The following is a 27,119-nucleotide window of genomic DNA, read 5'->3' on the forward strand; positions in this document are numbered from 1 at the left end:
CTCCCTCTTGCAGGCACTCATGTCACTTCCATTTCTTTCAGGATAAATGAATGAATTTACGTGTTATAAATCAGTCTGTAGGCCAATAGCGCACACAGCCCCTAAATTTAGTGATCAGCTATGCATATTCTAAACTTAACATTTAAAAAAATTTTCTATTAAATGATTTTGTCTTTGTTACTCTTAGTTATAAAGGATGGTAGCACAGCATTTTTGAATGATTGTCTTCATGAGTTTGTCTGCATCCATATTGCATGTTTCCTCTCACTTGCAAAGTATGCTTGCAGTTACTTCTTCTAGTTCTTTCAAAGCAGTTCTTTCTGCGTTTCTGCTCTCATTGAGGTTCCAAATAATGTCTGATTGGCTTAGATATAACACCTAGAAGCATATAGCTATTCTTATGCACACATGCAAAGTATGTTGCAGCTGTTATTTCTATGAAATTATGTTGTCTTTGCTATTCTGTTACTAATAAAATAGTTTTTTTCACTGCTTATCCTATTTTGGCACAATCCCTAAACTGAACTTGAGTAGTTTTACTAAGGGCACCCATCTCACATGAAATTGAACTATGTCAGACATATTCTACCTGCCTTCCTGATATAAATTACTATGAATTTGATATGGTAATAAATACTGAGACACTAATTTGGGCAAAAAGCACTAATGACTTGTTTAAGACTTGAATCTTAAATCTGAGGACTTGCAACTCGACTTGGACTTGCCTGTCTTGACTCTGAACTTGACTTGGGACTTGTCTGTCTTGACTCGGGACTTGACTCGAGACTTGAATGCAAAGACACGAGACTTACTTGTGACTTGCAAAACAATGACTTGGTCCAACCTCTGTTTCCTTGCCTACGAGCCAAGATGCTGGGATAGGCTCCATCATCCTCGCAAACCTACATAGGACAAGCGGTTTGGATAATGGACGGATTGATGGACTAATGTGTTAGTGATGTACTTGCAATATATCTTTCTATAACAATGTGCTAAAAATGGTACAGATGTTTTGTCGAAGTTCCACACAACAGAAAGCACCCAAGCAGCTCCTTGGGTGACTTCTGTTGACTAGCATCTATTCTGCGTCAGGCAAAAAAAATGACTAAGTCTGACTAAGTAGTTGATGTAAACATTTATGGTTACTGAAACGATTGACAATGTTGTGGAAACATTCCTTGAATACATATAATTTCACAGGTTTAGTATAAGAATTGTTTGACCCCCAACCTCTTGTTTTGACTTAATTAGTAGGGTAAAACCCCCCAAACCCTTGTGATTTCCCACCATTCCACATGTGGTCCATACCTGGGATCTGTAACCTTTATATCTAGCTCAGACCCTTAATTGCCTGCCATCAGCCAGAAACTTGAATAACCAGGAATTGTCTGGGTAGAAGTAAGCAATTTGTTCCTGTTCTGTCTGAATGATGTTAACCAGGTTGGTCCCCCAGTGAGAATGAGACATTACGGGCACACCAGACAATCCGGAGCACTCGAGCTGCAGAGCCAAAGTCCTTTTTTGTTTGTGTGCATCTTTATCTTGTTAAATGCTGGGATTTCATTGGCTGTGGGACTGGTATGGGCCCTTTGTTAACAGGTTTTCCTTTGGTAGCTGAGATGAACAGAGACAGCAGGAAATAACAAAATCTCTTGGAGTATGGCTCAGCTCCCTGGTCCTTTGTTTCATTATGCTTTGCCTGCCCTCTGCCAGGAACTGAAGATACTAATCAATTCTTGGGGCCATGTAGCTCACAGAGGTCCTGTGTGCACTGTGCACTGTCATTCATTTCCTTTTCATATGTATTAGTCAAAACAAGTCTAGCCTAAATGTTTCCATTAAATCAGCACCCAAATATTCTGGAAATCTCACAAATTTTCATTAAAAAAATACTACTAATTTTCTTTCTGGCTCTCAGCTTCCTTCTAAACAAAGACCCAAAGAAAGATCTGGATAGTGCCGGACCCACTTTAGAGCAAAACTCACTTCTGACTAGCTCTTGGTGATGCGTTTCCTGTGACTTTCAAGCAGTCCACAAGGTTTATTACTCATGAAAAGATTGTCCTGACAAACACATCATTCTTTTTTCCAAAATCTGGACGCATGCTGGGATTCGGAATGTTTTGTTTTCTATTTTCCCCTCTTTGTTTTACAAACACTGACTAAAACAAAATACTGTAAGACGTGAGCTTCAGCCATTCGTGCATTTGCCCCTGGTGACATAACCGGAAGCCAGCAAAGCAAACCGAGTAGGTGAAATCATTAATCATATTCATATCAAATCCTTCAAATTCCTTAAAAGGATAGTTCACCCAAAAATTAACATTAAGACATAATTTGTATTGGAGTAAATGCCCTATGCCCTTCTTTCTTTTTTGGATCACAAAAGAAGAGTTTTTTTTGTTTGTTTTTTTGTTTTGTTATGTAAATATGTCACCAGTCTGTGTCATTTTTCATTCACAATCATTTCACTTAGGGGTGCGCCGATCCGATATTCAGTATCGGTATCGCTCCGATACTGGCATTTTCTGCTGGATCGGGGTATCGGTCAGACGAGACCGATCCAAATCCGATATAATGCGTATACTATTCTGTGTTATTAAGCCCCACGAAAGCCACAAAAACATTATAAAGCACCATAAAGTTTTCGTGCACTATATTTCAAGTGTTTTGAAGCTTTTCCATAGTTTAATGTGAAGTACAGATGAATATTTAAGTCAAGTTCACGTAAACTCTTCTCTCCGCAGCGGCTGTCTGTCATTCTCCATTCAGCATTCAAACTGTGTGTCACGTTCGGTCATGACAGTCAAGACGATGAAACTCTCTCCAAGATGATTAAATGTTCCTAATGTTATACTTGATCTTTTAATAAAGATAAACGGTTTTGAATAAAAGGAATTAATCTTGCTGGAATTTCGTGCTGTTTCTAAATCATGTACATTTCTACAGGATATCTGGTTTGATCACAAGACTAGAGTAGAGAGCACTATGAATTGTTCGTCACGAGCACAGTAACTGAAACGTAAAACTGTTAAAAGAAAAGGCTCAATAAACTAACGCACATATTTAACACATCAATGTCTCTTAACTTTGTGCTTTGAACATGCTGCGCGCTGTGTTGTGACTCCGTGTTGATTCAAGCGCGTCATTCTGCACATGGAATGCACATAAGCGCTTTGAGCCCCTCTGTATTTGTATCCTTTAGTATCATAATACTTTTGTGCAATGAAAGATTATTAATAGCCTTTCTTGTTCATCTTATCTATCATATGTTGCTGCCTCATTACTCTGCTATACATTTAAAAGTCAACATTGGAAGTGGATCAAAAAAGTTAATCAAGTTGTCCTAAGACAAAAACGGGTATTGTTTTAGTTTTAGAACAACTTTGATTAAAGGATTTGATCAACTTCAAATGTTGACTACTATAGTATATATTTATATATAAATATATTACTTGTTTTTCATGAATACAAAGAGCAATGTGTAGGCCTACCAGATTTAGCCCTACACTTATTCACTTGTATTTGTTACCCACTAAATAATGTATGTTTTTTTCACAAAAATTTGGGATTTTATAAAATTATTGTGCACTCATGATTTTTCTAGAGTAACTTTTGCTACTGAATTATCCATTAACATAGTTTATAATAGTATTTTTGTCATAGATTTTGATTATATTTTTTTGCTTATTTTTTCTTTATAATGAAGCTGTTTATATTTAGTAGACTGTGTGTAACATTCAAAAGAGTAATGATCGACCTACACATTGAAGTATAGAAATTGTACACTCATTTAAAAAAACTGCACTGGTATCAGATCGATATCGGTATCGGCAGATACTCAGAATTTTTGGTATCGGATCGGTATCGGTTATGAAAAAGTGGTATCGAGCCAGCCCTAATTTCACTGTATGCAATGCCAAAATATGAATATTCAAATTAGTCGCACTGTTAACACTTTACTGTTAAAAATGTCAAAAAATTTCTTTAAGGCAGTTACCGCACATTCATTCAACCATTTTAAACATTGGAATAGGAGCACCAACGCACACAAGCAATAATGCTCTTATGAAAATTAGCCATAGTTTTACTACAAATAAAACCAAACAATTGCAATTATAGTTAAACCATAATAAAATCACAAATAAACCCGGGTTTTGCTACACTAACCATAGTTTAACCATGGTGTTTAAATTTGGTTATACAAATGGAAAACTGCAAAAAAATAATAAAATAAAAGGTTACTACACTTTTACCATAGTAAAACCATGGTTATTTTTCGTAAGCGTGTTTATCAGTCAAATTTATTTAAAACTGTAAATTCAACAGGTACAAAATATGATCAGTAAGAGAAAAATGTGAAGACAAGCACTGGACCTCAGCAGGTTAGTGGGGAAATATATTTATTCATTATTCAGAATGCATATTTGGAAGAGAAATATATTCATAGGAGCATTTCAGCAGGTTGAAGATAATTCATGTTAACGCAGAGAATATGAATAATTTTTATTTATTTTTTTTTTCAGCCCTAAAACGTAGTATAATCTGCTTTCTCATAAGAAACGGTCTGGATGTAGGTGCGCTAAATGCTGACCGGAAACTCCCGAGCTGTACTGAGTAGAATGCGGAGGTAGTTGTGCAAGTAGTCCATTGGTGTATTGTAAAGCTGCATGCTTTAAATCAATCTATTGTATAAAGCGCTATATAAATAAACGTGACATGACTGGAGTGCTGATTGCAGAGCTGGTGCAAACAACAAATCCACATCACTATGATAGACGTTGTCGATAATGTCGACTAATCGTTTCAGCCCTATTTTATTCATCTTGATATTTCGCAACTTGTGTTATTGTCCTGGGCTGTGACACTAATTGAGTGTCATGAAAGTGCAGCTGTGCAATAATATATTCAATTTTAGTTTATTCTTCACAGAACCCTATCATATACCTGGAATACAACGTGTTCGCATGGCACCATTCTGTGATACTTTTGCATGTTTTTTTTTAAAGCTTGATGCTGGTTGTTATTCACTGCCATTATATGGACAAACGCAAGCAGGATATATTTTTCTGTAATTCTCCTTTTGTCATCCGAAAAAAGAAGGACATGATTATGAATTTTCATTTTTGGGTGAACTAGAACTCAAATGTTAAAGCCTAATGCCTCGTCATATCTAGCGTTCCAAATAAAACATGAAAGATGTGCAGTTACATATTCAATGCTCCAAAAGTGCCTCTGTTAGATGGACAACAAACAACAGACCAGACTTTAGCTATTTACACATTTTCTGAATACTTTATGCATCCTTCCCGGAAGTACGAAGCACATTCCAGATTACAACAGGGATTTGAAGGAAAGGGAAGAGAAGTTCAAAAAGTCAGAGCAACAGATGAGATAGATGACACAAATGGTTATGATCCCCCCATCGTGGGAGGTCACATTCCTTCATTATAGGATGTCGGGCTCCGATGAGGAATTTTTTTTATTTCATCAGTTAGGCCTACATAGCGCTCTCAAAATAAAGCAAAAACATAAGCATTAAAACGTTCTGTTAATGCCCACAGTTTTTTGTGAAAAAGGGTTTCATTCATCTCTCTTTCTCTTTCAGCATTACATTGTTTAAAATTGACAGAAAAAACTTTTGCTTTGTTTTAAAAAAATATTTCAAATAAATGCTGTTAAAATGACTTTTTTTTAAAAATCCTTAAAAAAAATCAGCTTCCACAAAAATATCAAGCAACATAATTGTTTTCAACATTGACAATAATAATAAGAAACGTTACTTGAGCATCAAATCAGCATATTATTTTTATTTTTAAATAAATTTAACCAGAGGAGTTATTTTAAATTGTAATAATATTTCAAAATATTACGGTTTTTACTTTTTTGATCAAATAAATGCAGCCTGGGAAAGCCTAAGAGACATCTTTCAAAATCGAAAAAGAATTTGAACAGTAGTGTGCATATATACAAAAAAAATTCTGTATTTCTGAAGTCACCACTGCTAAATAAATCAGGCTATTACATGAAAAGATTTTAAAGACTTATGATGTATGTCAGCAGATTTTCTTTGTTATATGCAAACATAAAAAACACACACATTTTCTTCCACCCTCTCCACTATATAGAGGAGTAGTATGTTTTTCTTCAAGTTTACAAAATTACGGACATAATCCATTTGATGCAGTCAGTAGAAATAAAGCAGAGGATTCTGGGTTTATTTGCTGGAGACATAAAACACACATTGCAGCCAGCAGCAATAAGACCAACTGGCTTTAGGAGGTGCCAAGGGTCTATGTCCACCTCAGTCCCAGCATGCTGGGGAAGGCAATGCTCATGCAGTCAGCACTGCCAAGTGGCTTGTGCTTTCGTGGGAGGTTAGATGAATGGGCCTTGTTGTTAGTTTAGCAGGGACATTTTAATCCATCATTTTGGCCATAATGCAAAAGCCTCCATGCATGCCAGAGAATGAAGATATCTGCAACAGCAAATATCTCCAGAGACTGAGGTTAATGGCAAGTGATCGTGGTGACAATGACAAACGGGTAAAAGGGTAATGCTGTCAGAAGAAGAAACCCATGCACAGCCTTGAGATGTTCAAGCACTCTGACTAACGTCAATGTTTATCGGCCACTTGAAAAAGTGATACTCAACCTCAACCAGTTCAGGAGCCAAGCTAAAATACATCCACTGAATACATGCTAAATGTTTTTTCAACACCATTCCTCAAAAATAAAAAAGGTTCCTATATACAAAAACAAAACTTATATCTCTATATGTTTCAGCCTTTTGGCATTACTCACTATGCACTTTGGTATGTTTTGGCTTATTTTGTTGTGGTGAAAGCTGTTTACTGAATGAACTGTAGCCAGAAGCAATAGTTTGAAATTAAAACACCTTAATCACAAATTTGTTTCTTACAAACATGCAGCTTCACAAGACGTTAATTAATGGACTGTGGATTACTTATGGATTATTGTGATGTTTTTATCAGCGGTTTGGACTATCATTCTGACGGCACCCATTCACTGCAGAGGATCCATTGATGAGCAAGTGATGTAATGCTAAATTTCTCCAAATCTATCCTGATAAAGAAACAAACTCATCTACATCTTGGATAGCCTGAGGGTGAGTAAATGTTCAGCACGTTTTAATTTTTGGGTGAATTATTATTTTAAGCAGCAAGTTACATTGTTGGGAAAAGCACCCTCGAACAAAAAATCGGTCTCAGGGCTTTTATATTCGCAAGTTGTGACATGAGGAACAGTCAAGAAACCATCCCCAGGCACAGTCTTTAGAAAACTTAATGCACAAATAAAATTTCTATTAAAAGCAGTGTGATAATTACAAAAATAATATTGGATAAATCCTAAATATTTAACATAATTTCCCAACTCTAGTTCAGTACTCATCATTAAATAGATATTTGGAACCAAGGGTTTGGAAACTTTTCTACTTTTTGTTTTAAGCCCTCCTTGCTTCAAGAACAATAACAAAGCAAAAAAGAAAATGAATGAACAAAAGGCTCCATATGCCTACCGCAATACATCATCAAAAATGTATTCCAGTTTAAAGACTATCAAAGGTTATCTCCAACATGGAACCTTTCTAGGATGCACCTGACCCCATGCCATCAGCACTGGCACATATACAATCATAAATTCAACTTGTTTGTCAGCTGAAATGTCTCAGCTAAAGCATCCCTCATGAATGACCAGGACACCCAATCAAATTTGACATTTTAAAACACACACCTCATGATGCCTTCAGAAATCAATCAAATTGACCTATTAGAGACAAACTGCATCTTTTCTTGATCCCATAAGAAAATGCAGCTGTGGCAGTGGACTGTACACGTGCTCTGGACATATAAAAGCTTACGTTTTGAAAGTTTGGATCGTGAGGACCAAGGTTTGACTACGAGCTGCTCAGTCTACATTGATAAAAAGCCTAACCAAAACAAAAGCAACATCATTATGTTCTATATCAATGCATTTTTGATATACATCAAATCGAGTGACCCTGACATTCAGCACTGAACTTGAGGCACAGAGAAACGTATGGGACTTATAATGTGACTAATATAGCAGCAGACTCTGAGTAAGTGCATGCTTGTGTGCGAAACAAACATTTCGGAGTCAACATACTAAAGTTATGATTTCAGCTGGTTTATTAATGCAATATTTCGATAGGAATGACAGTAAATAATCTAGAAACTCAAGCAAAAGCATTCAGCTAACTACATAATCTACAGACCACCGAGATCAAAGAGGAAAACCATGAAATAATGCCCGTCATTCCTTTGCTATCTGTGAAGCATGTCAACTTTCCTCTGGTTGAGATTCTGAGAGTAAATTCATGTTGCAACCAAGATTTTTTTTGACATTTAACCATAACATTCCAAAGAACTTATAAACAAAAATTACCGCGATCACAGTCATAACACAATATAATTTTTTTTTCCGAGGCACAGAGCAAAATGAACCTAAGAGAATTAAAACAGACACTTTTCCTAACTGTAATCCATGTTTGTTATGAAACTATTTGGACACTTAAAATGAACTGTATGATAGCAAGCAATATCAGATGAGCAAGAGTGCTAGTGTTCTAAACATCATCCCGGCTGTGATTCGGGTGCAGGTTATCACATTCCTGCCACGCTACAACGTTGAACGTCAAGTACAGTACAAGCAAACCACAGTGTGTCCATGAAGAATTGCCTCACGTTAAACATGAAACTGTTTTCTCCGCTCAAAGCATTCTGTAATCACTCCATGTTTTCCAGCTCTGGGTTTCCATTTCCTATCCACTTGCGAGAGAAACACCGCTCTGAGCGAGAAAACACAACCTTGTTCCTCGCTCCACACAATCAGATCACCTCAGATTAGAGGACTATAGCTACTGAATACTATAACAGAATATCAAAGCAAGAGGTATCTGTAAACAAATGATACCAAAGCTCCACAATAATGGGCCCAGTGCAAGAGAGTTTTAAGGCAGTTAAAGTAAAGATAAAATCAAATTAAATAAAGTAAAGTAAAATAATATAAATTAAAACTGGCAGGCTTAAAAAACAAACTTCACTTTTGCAAATTTGTGGGTCATTTTAAGTGGCTCTACGCAGCCCCAAAATGTTCATAATAAGAAAGTGTCAATTGTGTCATTTTAGCATGTTTTCCACTCTTTGTGGGTCCTAATTATATTATTCATCTCTTTGAGGCAACCAGAGAACATCTGTGTCTTAACTGTGTAAGACCTATAATTAACCCAGCCAGTTGTTGTTATTTATGGGTTGCCTGACTCTTATTTTTTGATAGCATTGCTCTAGTTGTGGACCATATGTAGACAAACTGTTCAATGTCCCCTCAAACTGTTTTCCCTGTACCGTCTTTCCAGTGTGATCTAAGCATTAAGAAACAAGTGAATCTGCATGAAGCTGAACCTTCATGTGAGGCAGGGTTAAAAAACAGCACGCAAGGAGAATAGCTGGCGAACTTCCTCCAAGATTGAAAACACCTTTGGAATGAGAGCTGTAAACACGATGGGGTGTTTTGCTATCCTTTTATACTTGGAACATTCCTCATCTGTGGCCATTTAGTTTGCTGGGGGTTGTTGTGGTAAAGAAAGAATTTCTGCTGTTCCGAAACTGAAAACAGAGCGAAACAGAAAATCTGTAGAAATCAGCAAATAATAACAACTTGCATATAAGACGAAATTCCAAATTGCCTGGCTGGTATTTTAAAGACAATATTCAATAAAACTACAAAGATGGGACTGAAGCCATTTCATTTTCGTGTGCTGGGGATGTTGGGGACACTTAAACCCAGCAATGTGCTTTTATGAGTTTGTTATTTTCATTATTTAACAATCCATCCAAAATAAACAGTTTACCGGAAAACCCACACAACTAGACTAAACGGATCCTCCGTGCAATTTGACTTTTTCTCCGAAATTTGACTTTTTCCTAAATAAGAGGAAAATTTGTAACACTATAAAGGATTACAGTCAACATATTTGTGTGCTCTGCTATTAATACACACAGATGCTAGACGCAACTGCACATGAGCATCAAAAGACTAGATAAAAGTGTACGTGAGCATCGTAAAAGAATCTTAAGACCATATAATTCAGCCAAATATTACGCAAGGCCGGGTCACAGCATAAGAAACACATTGGGTAGGGAGATCAGTAGAAACATGTGCACTGATATGTTTGAGTAAACTGACGGAGCAGAAACTATGCTGAGGGGTTCCTCCACATGTTGCTGAATGCTTCGGAGATGATGCTGTGAAGATGAACTCAAGCCACGCTTCCTGAAATCCAGCAAAACACTCTTCTGGTTTGATTCTGCAGCCCACTGGGAGTACTGGCACGCCCAATGACTAACAAGAAATGACATACATACAGCTCTGGTCTAATTTTATCCAATACATCGGCCACCCTATGCACTCCACTGTCCCCGCAGTGTTCAAAGAGATTTGAATGCGTTTGATGAATGTTGTTCTAGCACTTACTCGAAAACAACATGTGAGATGAGAAAATGGAAAAAAACAGCATCGCAATTAATCTTACATAAAACCACTAATAACATTTCAATGTGAATAATTCACTACAATGCAAACTATAAAAATAACACGCGTAAATGCTAAAGATGTTCAAAATATGTATAATAATACTGCTGCTTAACCTGGCTTTTCAAATCTAGTTCATTTAGAGATAAACAGTTTGAGTTCAAGCGGATTCTGGAATGCTTTTGGAATACAATCTAATAGTGGCAGGTATTTACACAGATTTTATGATTCGATCAGATTCCAATTCACAAGCTCTTGATTTGATTTAATATCGATTCATTTGGATATATTTCAGGTACAGTAAACTACCCTGTCAGTTGATACATTACTATGATACTATAAGGTAGGGCTGCACAATAAATATATTAATCGATTATTTAAGCATAATCGTCTACAAATATTTAACCGCTGGTTATTTATCCTAAGAATGTTTCATTTTATTTTATTTTTTGCATTGGTAAGAAGCCTCCACAAGCTTTCATGGTTGCGGTGATCAAATGTCAATAGTTTAAATCCCCCAATCAGAGATTTTCTCTTAAATCGATCCATTTTCTGCCAAGTGGTTTTTCCTAATCTTCCCAACCTGGCAACCACGCGCACATGCTCTCTCTACATTATGGAAGTACTGTATAAGTTGTGTGTAAGTTGAAATTTTGTTTCATTTCAAATGCTTATCGCGATTATTGCATAAAAGGTGCGCTACAAGTAATGCTTAGTGATTTTTTTTTTCACACATCAACTAAAAACAGCATAGATTGAAAGATATATCTTGGGATTTAAATTCGATATTGGTTCATCAAAATGGTTAATCAATATTGTCAACCAAGCCCAATCTATCCTATAGTTGACCAAAGAACCAACCAATATCCCTGTTTAGTGTTGTCAAATGTACCGATGTCAGAACTGAAATGTTAAAAATGTGACTATACCAACAGTTCCCGCTAGCATTTTGAGCGCTGTTGAGTGGATTCTTAAACAGCTCTGATTGACACGGTTTTCAAACGCACCCATGTGTATCTGCGTAAGCACTCGGTGAAGAGCGTGAAGCGATGATCATTGTAGCCAATCACAGATATATTTGTTGAGTACATGAACACAATGGCCAATCAGAGGTGTTTAAGAATCCACTCACAGCGCTCAAAATGCTATTGGGAAAAGCTGATATCGTCACATTTTTAAAATTTCAGTACTGACTGGTACCGACATCTGTATTTTTGACAATGAGCAATGAGACAGACTGATAAACCTGGAACATAAATGTAACTAAAGAGGGACAATGTGACTTTTATCAGCAAATTTTGGTTCGCGATGTTTGAAATGTTATTCTGACCCTTTGACCATGATGGTGCCAGACTTGGTGGTTCCGCTCTACAACAATCTCAACAAAAATGCACTGACAAACTAGCTTATATAACGTTTATTAACAAAAACAAATAAAATGAGGCATGGCTTACACCACATCCTGTATAATATATTGACTAATAAATGACAGAACTTTAACAAACACTGAGGAATCAAGTAAATAAAAAAAATTTAAAGAAAGCCTCCATAGTGTAAGGTAAACAGCAAAGACAACAGGCTTTTAAAAAAAAAAAAAAAGTCAAACTAAACTGGTAACAGTGCTTGCATATTTTTTCCCAAAAAAACCAACATGTTAATTTTTTTTAAGAAGTGGTCTTTTACTTTACTTTCGCTTGAAAACCATATCCTCCATCCACCATCGTGCACCTTTGCGCTCGTGCTGACGCGGCGAGTATATACCAGGCTATACACCCACAGCACTCGCACTGAAATCGCCTCTCTCAGTCTCTTCACGTGATCAGTGAAGTCTGACTCCCGCTGCACTGTGCTGCGGCTCTGCAGCGTGCGCTGTATGGAGCAGAGCAGATGCTTTGGAGCAGCGCAGACCATGCACTCGCACAAATGTGACCACATCAAAATTTAACTCGCACATTCTCAAAAAACTGTCGCAGTCTAGAGACCTGCAACTGCTGAAGGACATTCCCTAAACTTGCAGGAACTTTATGAAGCCATTGAGTCTGTACTGAATAAAATCCCTATGGAATGTTTCCAGTGCTTCTCAATACAAGCAGTTCATGAGGAAAAGGACCTTCATTGTATTACACCAAATAATGTGACTGCTCAGTGTATTTCAAACCACGGAAATGGAGTTAAATCCAGTTCCACGGTCTCTGATAGACAAAACAACCATCATTCCTGGAGTGGGAAAAAGATCATGTCCTCTTAGAATCACAAATATAAATCAGTAAGAATTCATAATGTTTAAAACGACAACTAATGTCAGGACTGACCCAGAGTGCGTAACCTGTTGGCTGACCAGAGACTCAACCACCTGCTAGGAAGATACTGAACCTGCACTTCATTAGCCGACTCCTAGATGACTGTTTAGATTAAAGTAACTACAATCAATGGGAGACGGTGCTTGCGGCCACATCTCAGCAGGTGAGTGTAAACAGACTCAAAATCAGTCCTCACAGCGAACAATGAGCCTCTTACTGAATAGCCAATGTCCTCTATGGATCTGATGAAACATTTTTCTACAAGCAAATGCAAAGCCACGTATCATAAATACCATTGTTATCCAAGGATATTGTGTAACCAAGCATATTTCTTTGGTTCACTTACACTTAAATGACTAATAAAACAAGAAAGCAGAGGGAGCACAGTCTGTGTTTGGCTCAATGACAAATAAAAGTGTCTACGACGTGCCAAAACACATGTGCCATGTTCTCAGAAATGTCCTCTTTGTATTCATGTTGGTTCATAAAAGTTTTTTAAATGATTTTAAATATGTCATGTAGTGTAACCATCAATTTTTCTTTACACCTTGAACACATGTGAGTGTCCTCAACTTAATCATTATTTTGCAAAACATTTTTAATTATTATGATTTATAATTCCTAAATATCATTTTGGGAAGTCGTGCCACATGACATTTTACAACCTTGTCATGGAAAGGTCAAATTATCTGATATTTCAAGATATCGTTTAATATCTTTTAAGATATTTTTTAATAATTAAAAAAATTTTTAAGAGACTTATTGACCTTGACACACAGTCTTGAGATTCTGTAGAGGTTCTCTGTATTATATTGCAAAATCAAAAGTTTAAAAATAGCTAAACCAGATTAAAATAATAATGAAAGACAGTCACACTACAGAAAAGATTGTTTTTCTCTTCAAGAATGTAATTCCTTTTCTTCATTATGATACAAGCACAGCTGCATCACCTTTGTGACTTAATGCTGCACCTACGTTGGTGACTCTCAAAATATAAAACTATCAAAATGAATCTTAATTGGGAAACTAAAAACAAGCTCGTCAGAAGAGGTGTACTTTATATTAGAGTTGAACCTTTAGTTTATTTTTAAATAAATTAATACATTCTCAGAATGATATGTTACTATAATGTGATAATTTATAGGATGAAAGAAGTAGAATGCGCAGATCATCTCAGTCCTTTGATTTCACACAAAAGTCAAGAATTACGCATTACATCTTGATAAACAAGTAAACAAAAAGTCAACCAGGACACAGCCCAAAAGACTGAGCTGGACTTTGTTAGCTTTTGAACTCAAGAACCAGGACAACTTTAAAGCCACTGTCACTGAGGAGATGTACAGCATGTTCTTCTCCAGCTCAGATAAGCAAATATTTGGTCCAGAGTTAAGTTGATTTGTGTCTGTTAATTGGGCCAGAGTGTGTAGAGCAATTGATCACACAGAGGCACAGCAAAGCACTTCTGCATGCCATTTAAGAAATGGACAGGACATGGGCTTGGAATTCTCCAACTAGAGCAAATGGAGGCGACTGGGATCAACCTTTACGTAAACAATAATTATGCATTTGTTGACAAAAGAAAAGGCTGATATCAGAACCATATGAGTTTCCGAGGATGTGGGCAGACGCAGTCACAGATTTCAGGAAAACAAAAAATATTCTCCAGCAATGTCACATTTAATCTGTTTAGAATCAAGTGGGCACAGCTGACCAATGGCAAAAACTGAAAATCCATCATAGAGAACAACTAGGAAAAACAAAGAGGTAGAATATACAGTTTTTTTTCTGTTCAGCTACTTCCAGAAAGCAGCTGTTTATGGATAAATGACTTGAGTCTACTTTTGGGTTTGTGTTTTCAGAAACAAAAATGAATCCTTACCATCTCCACACCCTGGGGAAATACCGTGCCATCCCAGTCCTTTTTGGGGAAGCGCTGAATGATCTTGCCACATCCTTCACCAGACCCTAAAATTTATATAGGAAAAAAAAAATACAGAGTATTAACTGAGATGTGCGATTTCAGCACTGTTTTTCTGAAAATGACATTTTTGAAAACAGCACGAACAGTAGTATGGGGCATATCAGGACAATCCTGAACATTAAAAAAAATACTGTTAAACGTGATCGCAATTCCAGGTTTCCTAACTGGCACAATCACTCATCATGCATTCCTTCTGGTCTTTTTGCTGTCCAAAAACCATCTTTCCTGGCCCATTTTTTGTTGACAAAGAAAGCAGTGTGTGCACAGGGCCAAGATGGTTTCGTCAATTAGCGTTTACTAGTGTAAACATTGTAATGTGAAAATACCGGTCCTTATGAACACAAATAACCCTGGCAGTAAACCAAAAAAAGAGAATGTAGCACATTTTAATGGAATAGTCAATAAGAGGTCAAAGTGACCCGGGCTATACTGATTTAAAAGCAAATTTAAGGCGTCATACCTTAACACAGATGTGGAGTTAAAACATTATCAAACACTCAGTTGGAAAAATGAACTAATAGATATCATTCTCCATATGCTTATCTGGGAAATACATCCCTGCCTGTGTTTTTGATCATATCTGGAACAGGGAACTAGAACCTGGAGTAAATACTGGGTCAGGGGATGATGGAGATCTTTAAAGTTTATCATAATATGATTTTGGAAAGACCACTGACATTTTTTATTACAGATAGGCAAAACAGGACAGATATGTACTGGATGGAAGTATTGCTGGACTGTCACATTTTTGGACTAAATGACTGATCAGATGACAGACAACTTCATAAAGATATCGCTCTTGGATTTGAGAAAATACAATTTGACCGTTTTGGAAAATGTTTGCCAAGATGTGTGAATGTGTGTATAATAGAAAAACGGAATCCTAATGTGAAATGACATTAAATGGATAGTTTGCACAAAAATGAAAATTTTGTCATTATTTATTCCATTATTATATCGTTCCAAACCTGTATGAATTTCTGTGCATTCTGTGGAACACAAAATATATTTTGGAAAATGTCTCGGTGTTTGTTTGTTTTTGTTTTGCTTTGAGTGTAATGGGGTGCAATGAGGGTGAATAAATTATCACTTTTGCGTAAACTATTTATCAAAAAAAATTATACAATCTACAAAAATCTTCTCTTTGATACAATCATAGAATTATTTGACACAGACATGTCACTTTTTTTCTTGGAAAACAGTAGTGCTGAGAGTCAACCTGCATCTAGATAAAATCATAGCTTTAAAAGTCAAAACATGGGCTGGAGCTACACTAAACAGACTAAGTGCCTCTCATGGGTTTATGTGGACCATGCTGAAAGATACAAGCTCTGTTTTGATTCGCAGTGTCTCAGATTCCCGGTGTCATCAAACACTTGATCTGCCAAACCAGATTAGAGAGCAAGGATATACAGATTATGGATTAGGGTAGGGCTGTGCAAAAAATCGAATGTGATTTTCATGCGCATCTCGTCATTAAAGGCACTCCTGTGATTAGTAGTAAATCTCCAGCACATGCTTTCAGATGGAGCAGCAATTAATACACAGAGCCGTAGTTCATTGACAAGCTACGCAAAATCGCATTCAAAATCGCAGGTGATTCACTGCCGATTATGAATGCGATTTTGTGTAGCTTGTCAGTGAACTACGGCTCTGTGTAGTAAATGCCGCTCCATCTGAAAGCATGTGCTGGAGATTTACTACTAATCACAGAAGCGCCTTTACTGATGAGATGCGCATGAAAATCACATTCGATTTTTTCTCCGTGTAGTAAATGCACAGCCCTAGATTAGGGATATACTTTCATATATACAAATTAATGAATATAACATGAATATAATACACCTAAGCATAAAATCTAAAAAGATATATATAATCAAAATGTTTTAAATTGCACAATTTGTCACCACTTCAAATCAACTAAATTTAGTGATAAATGATTTTTGCATTATTTAAAATAAACAGAATCTTCATATGTCCAAACCTGTATGACATTGTTTATCTGGAGTATAAAAGAAGATACTGAAAAATATAAAAAATGTGACGTATGAAAAATGTATTTTCCATCCAATTAAAGTCAAAGGACGACATTTAGTTTTGAAATATCTTCTTTTGTTTTCCACAGAGAAAACAAGGTTATTTGAAATGACATGAGGGTGAGTAAATGATGACGTAATGTTCATTTTTGGGTGAACTATCCCTTTAACTGTTTGTAATCTATAGACACGATAATGAAAATTGTCTTCAACGTAGGGCTGCACGATTATGATAAAAATTTTAATTGTTGATTATTCCCTTGAAATTGTAATTGCGATTATTAATTACGGTGATCACAATTTACATTTAATGATGTTTATACCATTGTTTGATGCAACTGCATGCCGTATTTTTTTTAATGAAAATAAACAAGCTGAAAACACTCTAACTGATAAACTTTTAGTTATTTTCTATAGTATTAAGCCTCAAATGTCAACTATACATTAGGGATGGGCGATATGACGATATTATCGTATATCGACGATGTCTCGTAAGTATCGCGATGTCGATGTCAACAGTCAGGTAACAGACGATTATCTACATTATCAGGAAAAAATGACAAATGATAAACCTAGTAAGTTGTAAAAAATATTTTACATAGCCCCATAGTCACTTTACAGGTCTTTTTGCATGCAAGAATGAACTAATTTAGTAGGAGGGTTGGGCATCGAAAAGCTATTCCAATTTCAGAAATCAGATCAGATGCATAAGGTCAGGAATCAAATTACTTGTTATAAAATTATACATTTCGATTCTGCTTCTCGATTTCTGTATGCTCTTTTATTGTGATTTCAAAAGATTCAACTGCAACAAGACGAAATAGAACGCACTTCTGCACTCGCGTGCTGTTTTCTGTGCTGCACACACACACACACACACACACACACACACACACAAAACGTTTGTTTTATTTCTTTAAGCATTTATTTATGTTCAATGTGCATTGTCATTCATTAATGTATTCTGCTATCAACTGCTGTTAGAACACTTATCATTTTTGCTACAATTTCACGTCATTAAAAAAGTACCTAACTGACACGTTGTTGTTGTTGATTTTATGTAAAACCTTAATATACACTTCAAGATATTATAAGACCAGGGGTAAAAAACAATATTAATAAATAATAATACTAATATTAATGATATTAACATAGTGATATTAATGAAAAAATATCATTAAAAAGGTTATTTATAAAACCAATAATATATAGCAATTTCAAAGCATGGTTCTATATGGAACCCTATAAAAAAAAAAGGTTATATTTAGCACTAAAAAGGGTTCTGCTATTGTTACAAGCCGAAGAACCCTTTTCTGGTACTGTTTAGAACCATTTTTCTTAAGAGAGTGAGGTGAAATAAATGACTCCTTTTCATGTTTATTTAACCCTAAATTTGTGTATTATCATGTACAATGTCTATATAATTTGAATCTCACAATACCCAGTAAAATCCACTTTGGAGACTTTCCAGGGTATTCAATAGCTTTGATGTTGCGCTGTCTGTGTTTACCGGCATAGAGCAGCTATCAGTCTCTGAGCTGGCAGGTTTCAGCCAATCAGCACTTGAGAAATCCTCACATTGCAGAACATTCTACTCTAATTAGTTCATATTTCCCTCACCGTTCATCACTGTATGACATTAACATTAAACGTAACTGCTGTGCCCTGACTCTGAACCCCACAACAGAACAGAAACACACAATAATAAGTATCCACTCTCAAATACATCCTGTAAGAAACACTGTCGAACGGTATTTTCCAGTCCATATCTCATGTTGTAAACTTGTTTAAAGAACATTTCAAACAACTGAAGTCGTAAGCAAGTCATGACACAAACATCAAACTCAGCTAACAGAGTAAAATCTGGTCCTGACATGTGCGTATCTGCACTAAGACCTGAAAACACATCCTACAGCAAAAACCAACACATCCAAATCTTGTCATGAGGTGTGGTTCTATTTCGAGTTGGAGGAAAGACAAAACAATGATTCAGTATCCAAAACTGGAGTCTGACATTTATACAAACAACTAAAATGTCCTCGATCTAGGGTTAGGCGATTTGACGTTTTTATATGATTGATCCTGAAGACGTTGACGATCTACTTTTCAAGTGAATCGTAGAAATAGTGATCTTACGTCTTTATAAAAATGTTAAAACTACAGCAATGAATGCCTACTTGATGACTGTGACTGTGAAATTATATCACGTGTCTCTATTATGTGTCTTGTGTGAAATTATGTGTGACGAATTTAAAAACAATTCAAAGTGAGCTAGCAGAAGTAGTGCGATGATTTAAATCTTAGTTTCAGTTTCAATTTTAATAAAACGATCATTGTGCCACATGCCGTTCCTTTCATTTAGTTCCATTCAGCAGTGTGATTTCACCACTTCTTAAAAGCCCAACAACATCCAAATCGGTCAAATCACGTAAAGTGACTACTGTTGCATGATATACTAAAAAGGCATCTGACAATTTAAGAGTGAATAAGCAACATGCATGAAAGAGAAAATAAAGCAAAGCACACGCTTGATGTTAAGAGGAGTTATTAAGAGGTCAAACATTTGAGAAAGAAAACACGTGTATCAATAAATTGGATCCGTGCAGCTCTTAAAGTAACAGCAGGCTAATATTCCTGCTGCTGTCTGTATAATGTTAATCAAACAACAACAAAAAAAAATAAATCACACTGATCTTGACTAACTTTAGTAGCTTTAATAAGAATCAATGTATGAATGTTTAATTCTAGGGGTGTGAGAAAATATCGATACATGTGATTATCGCAATATTTTTGATACTGTATCGATTCTCTAAAACGCAATATTGATATATATATTTTTTTTAAATAAATAAATCATACAAGATTCATGGTTATTTTTTTGTTTTGAGTTTATATCCCGACTGCTAGATTGCAGTCTTATCTCTGAACTTAAACAGTGACGGGAAGCATAAGGACACGCCACTAATGTTAGCATTAATATAGTTCGCTGCTAGTAATGAAGGATGAAAGAATTGTTCCAGCTCCCGCCTCGGTGTACAAAGCTGAAGTGTGGCGTCAATTCGGCTTCCATTGCAGACAAGGCACAAAAGAGATTGACAAAAGTCATGCGGTGTGTAAAATGTGCAATGCCAGTGTCAAATATTCGAAGAACACAAACGACTGCGGCACATTACGGCTCCACGGCCACCAGAGCTGATCACGGCCACTCTAGTCAATGCTTGTGTTTATAGCAGTTCCAGAAGCGGCTCTCCGCGCTGCTTCGCTAAAGATAGGTGCCTAGTCTATTTTTGACGGATGCGAGTCCATTTTTCATTGATATTAAGCAGATGTACTAATTCTTTTGTTCAGATCAAAATGTTGTGACATTGTATGTTACAATGTTAAACTTAAACTGTGAACCTTTAAAGCAGGGTCTAATATATATATATATATATGGTCTGTTTATAACAGCTTACATTTTATACATTTAATTTAACTAAAGAATCCTGCAAGCACTTTATTTTCCCCCTTTACTCATACTGCACAAAAGGTGTTTCAATATCGTTGAATGTTACAGGGACTAATTAATGCAAATGCAGATCCCACTGTGTTCTGGTTAAATAACTTTTTAAGGTTTGCATATGGTGAAGTGTTCTTAATGACTGCTTTCCTAAAATTATATCCTAGCCTATTCCTAATACAAGAAATATCCCAAAATATCGTCTTGCTTACAGTATCGTAATGTATCGCAACATATCGTATCACAACCCCTGTAATCGTGATATGCATCATATCGCCAGATTCTTGCCGATACACAGCCCTGTTTAATTCATGCAGTGCTTTACATTTTGATAACTTTATTCAACTTCTGTATTATCTCTTACTTGAATGTTACTGTTAAATGTTACTGTTAAATAAAACTACTGTACCTAAAAACACTGCTTATGTCATTTATGTCTTTGTTTTATTACATTTGTCCTTTTATTTGTTACTTGCATCTATATTCTTATGATTAATAACAAAGATAAAATAACAAATTACTATATCATGATATAAACTGTTATTGTAAAACAATTACTCATATTGCGAAATAAGATTTTGGTCATATTTCCCACCCCTCATGCCCTCAAATATAAGTCAAATGAGTGTGATTTTGTGACATGTGAACTTTTTCACCATCTGAGTTTGACGGGGCAATTGAGCTTAATAATGACCATCTAATTTGGCTTTATCCTTTTATGCTAACTTACCAACGTTGCAAAGATCTACACATACCGGTAGGCTTGGCTGTATCATAGACTGGTAGTTGCTCACCATAGGCCTGTGTGGTGGCACTGGCATGTGATTATTATTTTTTTTTTATTATTATTATTCATTTATTTTTTTTTAAAGGGGGAGAAAATGCTCAAAATGCACAGGGGTATTTTTTTAATTAATAGATAAGACAATGAACTATATGTTACGACAAAAACATAAAATAACAGGAAAAGTGATTGAATAAAAGATAGTCCTCATGGAACATATGAGGACTATCTATTATTCAATAACTTTTCCTGTTATTTTATGTTTTTGTCGTGGTATCGGTTCAGTAGTAGTATTGAGATTTTAAATTTTAGTATCGTGACAACACTAAACATGACTGTCGAAAAAAAGGCAGTCTACTGCGGAACATGCTCTATTAATAGTGCATTAACTGCGAAAGAGACTGTTCCCCTTCTGTGCGCAGATGAGCAAAGTATACTTGAGGTTTCAGGCACACACATAAACATAATATCTGCTGCTGCTGTGTCATTAATGTTAATCAAACATAAAAAGACAGAAATCTCTCAAAAAGAGAGGAAATCGCTCACTGCCCTTGACTGAATCACTTTATAACTTTAATAAGAATCAATGTGCATGCTGTCATAGGCACATGTCATAAGTCATAAGCTTGTTCCACTCTGGATATTCTCAATAGTAGGCTACATCTCAAAATTGGGAATATCGTGATTCAGAACGTGGATCGTGATTGTGTGCTATAAGATTGTGATATGATTTTTTTGGGAAGATCGCCCACCCCTAACTCAATCATATTTTACATTTTTTTTGAACAAAACATCAGCTGTCCTTGAACATGCAACACATGCTACCGCAATGCTCAGGTGCTGTAGATGGTTGAAAGGGCATTGCAGTATAGTTTCAACATTATGTGTAGCAATTTTTAGCATGATGTTATGTTGCCGTGGGACAGCAGACAAGGCTTTGCAATATATAGCTTTTTTATTTTGTGTTCTTTCTTGGTCAACTATGGCATTCTGTGGTCTAAAACTTGAGTATAATGATGTTAAACTGTATATTTGAACTCTGTCTCTGGCAGTGTCCTACTACAATGTGCAAGTTTCAAGTCACATATGACATAAGACTGGTGGTCTCTTTCTTCTTATCATTAAAAAAAAATAATACATTTAGAAATTATTTGGTAAGCAGTTTTGTTACAAGCTGTATAATGTACAGTCAGCTGGTCATTATTGCAGATCAACCTGTTGTGGCATTATTTTGTTATAATGACTATCTAGTGCCTTGCAAATTATATGAGAAAAGTAAAATAACAAATAAATAAATAAATAAATATTTGATTTGTTTTTATAGCTAATTGATAGAGGTTTTATTCAATTTCTTGGGCACCTAACGCAGGGTTTCCCAGTTGCATACCAGAAAGGCAAACCACCAAGGAGTCCTTCCGTCAATGCAATTCTGTGATATTTTGGCTTGTTTTTTTTTTCTTCCATCCAGAGAAAAAAAAAACATGATTGATCTCTGAAAAATATATATAAATTAAAGGCACGCCTCACCTCAAACCCTTATTTGATTTGTGGAGATATATGCAGCTAAACAGTAGGGAGTTGGCGTCTCTTTACGTCACCACCACATTAACATCTAACCTGAACTCATCACACAGGTGTGCAGGGGAGACAAAACACATCCCATCTGTTCTAGGCTTTGGAAAAATTCTTCTGATGCCCGAGTTCTGCACTATATCAATTATGTAAAGCAAATATTTTGCTTCGCAAAACAAGTGAGTGTTTTTCCAGAAATCCATAGAGCCATCCCACAATTGGCCTTAACAATGCTGTCCAAAAAACAAGATATGCAAAGGAATATGCTATAATTTGCATGGTAAAGGGTATGAAAGATTAGCAAATTTGTGATGTCAAAACATCCAGATTCCAGGAAGAATGCCAGTAGACCAGAGCAGCAGCGTAACTGAAAAAAATAAATGTCCTGAGCAAAATGTAACTCATAGGGTTTTCCAAAGGGTTGATGTGCCAGACACAAATACAACAAATAGCAAAATGACACAAGTGTAATTTATTTTGGCTGTCTGAAGTCAAACACACCACCGGGTGCTCTGAACAAAGGTACAAAGCAGTTCAGCATCAAATATCCTCAAGCTCTTGTTGATGATCATATTGTGACTACTGTAACTGATATTACAACTGATCAAACAAAACTGTATAGAATGAAACACGGTTAACAATGTCAGAGAGTTGGGGTAGAGGTCATCCAATCCAAATGCTTTAGATATCTCCATATTATCACTTATCAGGAAAATGAAAGTGATCAATCCAAGTTCATCAACAGTTCATCATTGAAACCTTTCACCAGCTACAGTGAGAAACAAAGAGATGTTTAAAGAAGGCAAATCATTTGACAAATTCAATCATCTTTGTGTTTCCATTTTAAAAGTACTCTGAAGACATTTGCATTCATTTTTTCTGTCAAGCACATTTTGTCTGCTATAATAAACATCTTAATGGCGAACCCGAATGATCTAGGCCAAAACTGCAATATTTTATTGCAAAACAGCCACTTTGACCAAAACAAAGTGTCACTTCCGTGACACAATTCCAGTCGATATCACCACCTTATCTTTCCATGAAACAATCAACCCTGAAATCAACATCATATTAGCCATAAAACATTAATAGAGGTGTTAAAATGAGATCAGTCGTAATAAACTTCAAAGATTTATATGGTCTGCCAATTGAGTTTTCCACTGTCCAGTGGCAGCAAAACATTTCCTCTGTACATCAGAAGTGTCATTTCTAGCCACAAGGCACTCATTTACGCTAGTAATGTTAGCATAGACTTCGCATTTGTGATTTTGCCAGGAATTGACTCTTTCGTTTAAAAGGAAATCAAAGCAGGAAGCAGATACCAATAACAAAACAGACATAAAAAGGAGGACTATCCCTACAGGACAATGCTGTGGATAAAAAGCTTATTTTAATGACAAATAGTCAGTCATCAAGACATAATTCTCCAAACACAGGACACAAATCTTGTGTTTATTATTCCGATTTGGTGAGCAATGACAAATATAATGATCCTTTTTCCAACTCAGTGATTCTGTTTTTTTATTTTTCTGATATGTTGGTGTTATACAGTGGGGAAAAAAAGTATTTAGTCAGCCACCAATTGTGCAAGTTCTCCCACTTAAAAAGATGAGAGAGGCCTGTAATTTTCATCATAGGTATACCTCAACTATGAGAGACAAAATGAGAAAAAAAATCCAGAAAATCACATTGTAGGATTTTTAAAGAATTTATTTGCAAATTAAGGTGGAAAATAAGTATTTGGTCAATAACAAAATTTCATCTCAATACTTTGTTATAATATACCCTTTGTTGGCAATGACAGCTGTATGATTATCTCTGATTTAAACTTCAGTAGCAATTGAGTTTTAATGAATCAAAACAGATTAAAAATTATTTGATTATCACACCGTCTACATCGGATGCGACAGTTGTCGCGCCGCAACAGCGTAAGGCTGTCTACACTGGACGCGACAAAACAACCGTTGCAAATAATTAGAATTTTTTTTTGTCAGTACTTCATAGATAGAATGAGGCATCCGTTTAATGTCAGGGATTTGTCGTGTCGCGCCGCATCCAGTGTAGACAGCATCACTGATTACAATGGGTTCTATAGTATTTCCGCTCGCGTCCGGTATAGACACGGTGTCAGTGACCTTGTGCATTTACTTGTGTAAAGCTTTCTCTGAATGGGGAAACATCAAATTCTACAAAACTGTTCGCCAAGCTTATGATTCAATTTGATATTTGAAATCACCAATGAAATCTGACGACAACTGTCATAAATGTTTATTAAAAAAAAAAAGCTTATTTTTCAGGCTAGATCAGCCAGTGCGCATGCGCAGTCCTAAGCACGTGTTTTTATAGCGACCGAGACTTTTAACGGCAAGTGCAATTGCAATTGCAATTAGCAATTGGCTCTTTTATTCAGAAGGCGCGGGCGGCTTCCTTCGATATCGAGCGTTGCATTTTTCCCCATTCAAAACACGAGTGACATGTCTTGGGTATTCTATAGTCTGCGTTTCATACTTAAGTCTTGGTCTTAAAAAAAAAAAATTCTAACTTAGATTTAAGTGGACTAAAAAGTAAGTTTCCCTTAGCGATGCACCATTTGTTTACCAAAACACTGAAACTGAAATTAAAGCAGAAAATCAATATCGTAAACCCAGCCCTAGCATCCACATAGCTGATATATTTACCTGTTGTAGTTTATCCCTGTTTTGCGCATGAAATTAGACATTGACAGTCAAAACGCGCCAACTAAACGTTAGTTTCGATCAATGATTTTGGCTGTCCAAAACGGTTTATAAAAAATATTTTCAGCAGTCAAAATTTTGGTGCATCACTAGTTTTCAAGTCAATATCCTTGAAAGTGGGCTATATATCGAACTATGTAATATCATAGCTAGCATGCTAGTGTGCACAGTATGCGCAGTCCATGACCTATTTTGCAAAGCCACCTGACTCCAAAAACAAACGCATGCAGTCAATCATGACCAGTCTCAGCTACAATCTACTACAGTCTGACACACAAGAACGTTGATGAAGCAAAGTCTGCCTCTGCTTTTATGCAACACCGTACAATCTGACAAGCAAAAATCATAAAAAGGCAGGGGGAAAATGGCATGCACCAGAATTTAATTAGTTCCTCCATCTCCTATAAATGTAACATTGTCTGAATATGTAATATGGAGTTCACACTCAATGAAGTGGGGAATCACTTTTATTCAGAGGCCCAAACTTGAGCAAAATTTTGAGTTTGGTGCATTACTTTTCTTATTTATATGTAAATCAATGAGATCTCAATAACAGTATAGCAGACTACTTAAACGGCATATTATTAGTAAGCATTAGTAAGATATTTAAACGGTTAGATTTATAATCAAAGCTCTGTGGTTTTGAATTTGGGGGGTACAAGACATAATGCAATGAAAAGAGAGATTGACAAAATCATTCCTCAAAAGCCTGGTGGACCATATTTGAACTTATATTTTAACATGATTAATCAAGTTCAGTACGTGATAATCGTGAAATATGAATAACAATATAAAAGTTCGGTTACGGATGTATTTAGAATTGTACTAAAAGGCCTTTTAAGTGACGTGTCATGTGGCCAAGTATGGTGACCCATATTCAGAATTAGTGCTCTGCATTTATCCCATCCAAAGTGCACACACACCATGAACACACACCCGGAGCAGTGGGCAGCCATTTTTGCTGCGGCGCCCGGGGAGCAGTTAGGGGTTCGGTGCCTTGCTCAAGGGCACCTCAGTCGTGGTATTGAAGGTGGGAGAGAGCGCTGTACATTAGTGCTGGACAATAATTCAATATCAATATGTATCGCGATATAATTCTTTTCAATAACGGTGATATGATTTTTAAACACATTTCCGATATTTCGATATGTTTCCCATACATTGATTTATTTGTGCCGTTTGACTTCGTTGAATAAACATGAGCACTGCACGGCGCGGGTGTTTTATATGAATGTATCTCTGAAGGGAACCGACTGTCTTCAGAAGTTTCGATGACATTTTCATTTGATCTGATAAAGTAGCGTTCATGAGCGGAGCTGCTTTGTTTACAGCCGTTACCGGAGAAACCGCAAGTTCTGCCGCTCTCACAGTGCCTCCTGCTGGCAGACAAGCAGTTTTTCAATTTTCAATAAGCCCGTCTCCAGCAACAATGTTTTTGTTGTTGCTCTTTTTTTTCTGCAGCAACTCAGAGCACTCACAAAGATTTTTAATGTTTTTTTTTTTTTTTTTTTTAAGAATTCTCTTCTGCTCACCAAGTCTGCATTTATTTGATCCAAAGTAGAGCAAAAACAGTCAAATTTAGAAATATTTTGTATGTGAATATATTTTAAAATGTAATTTATTCCTGTGATACAAAGCTGA

The 27,119-nt window shown here is 36.1% G+C and overlaps 1 protein-coding gene across 1 annotated transcript in view; it reads right to left on the reverse strand.

The window, feature by feature from the left end:
* LOC107552970 (myotubularin-related protein 13-like) overlaps positions 1–27,119 on the reverse strand; it is a 166,719-nt gene that overhangs the window by 132,082 nt on the left and 7,518 nt on the right. The window contains exon 2 of the mRNA XM_016235031.1: positions 14,751–14,836. Within this exon, the coding sequence (XP_016090517.1) occupies positions 14,751–14,836 (86 nt within the window). The remainder of the gene's footprint in view (positions 1–14,750; positions 14,837–27,119) is intronic.

The sequence above is a fragment of the Sinocyclocheilus grahami genome, unplaced genomic scaffold, assembly GCF_001515645.1.
Source record: "Sinocyclocheilus grahami isolate Dianchi unplaced genomic scaffold, SAMN03320097.WGS_v1.1 scaffold462.1, whole genome shotgun sequence".
NCBI classification, from domain to species: Eukaryota; Metazoa; Chordata; class Actinopteri; order Cypriniformes; family Cyprinidae; genus Sinocyclocheilus; species Sinocyclocheilus grahami.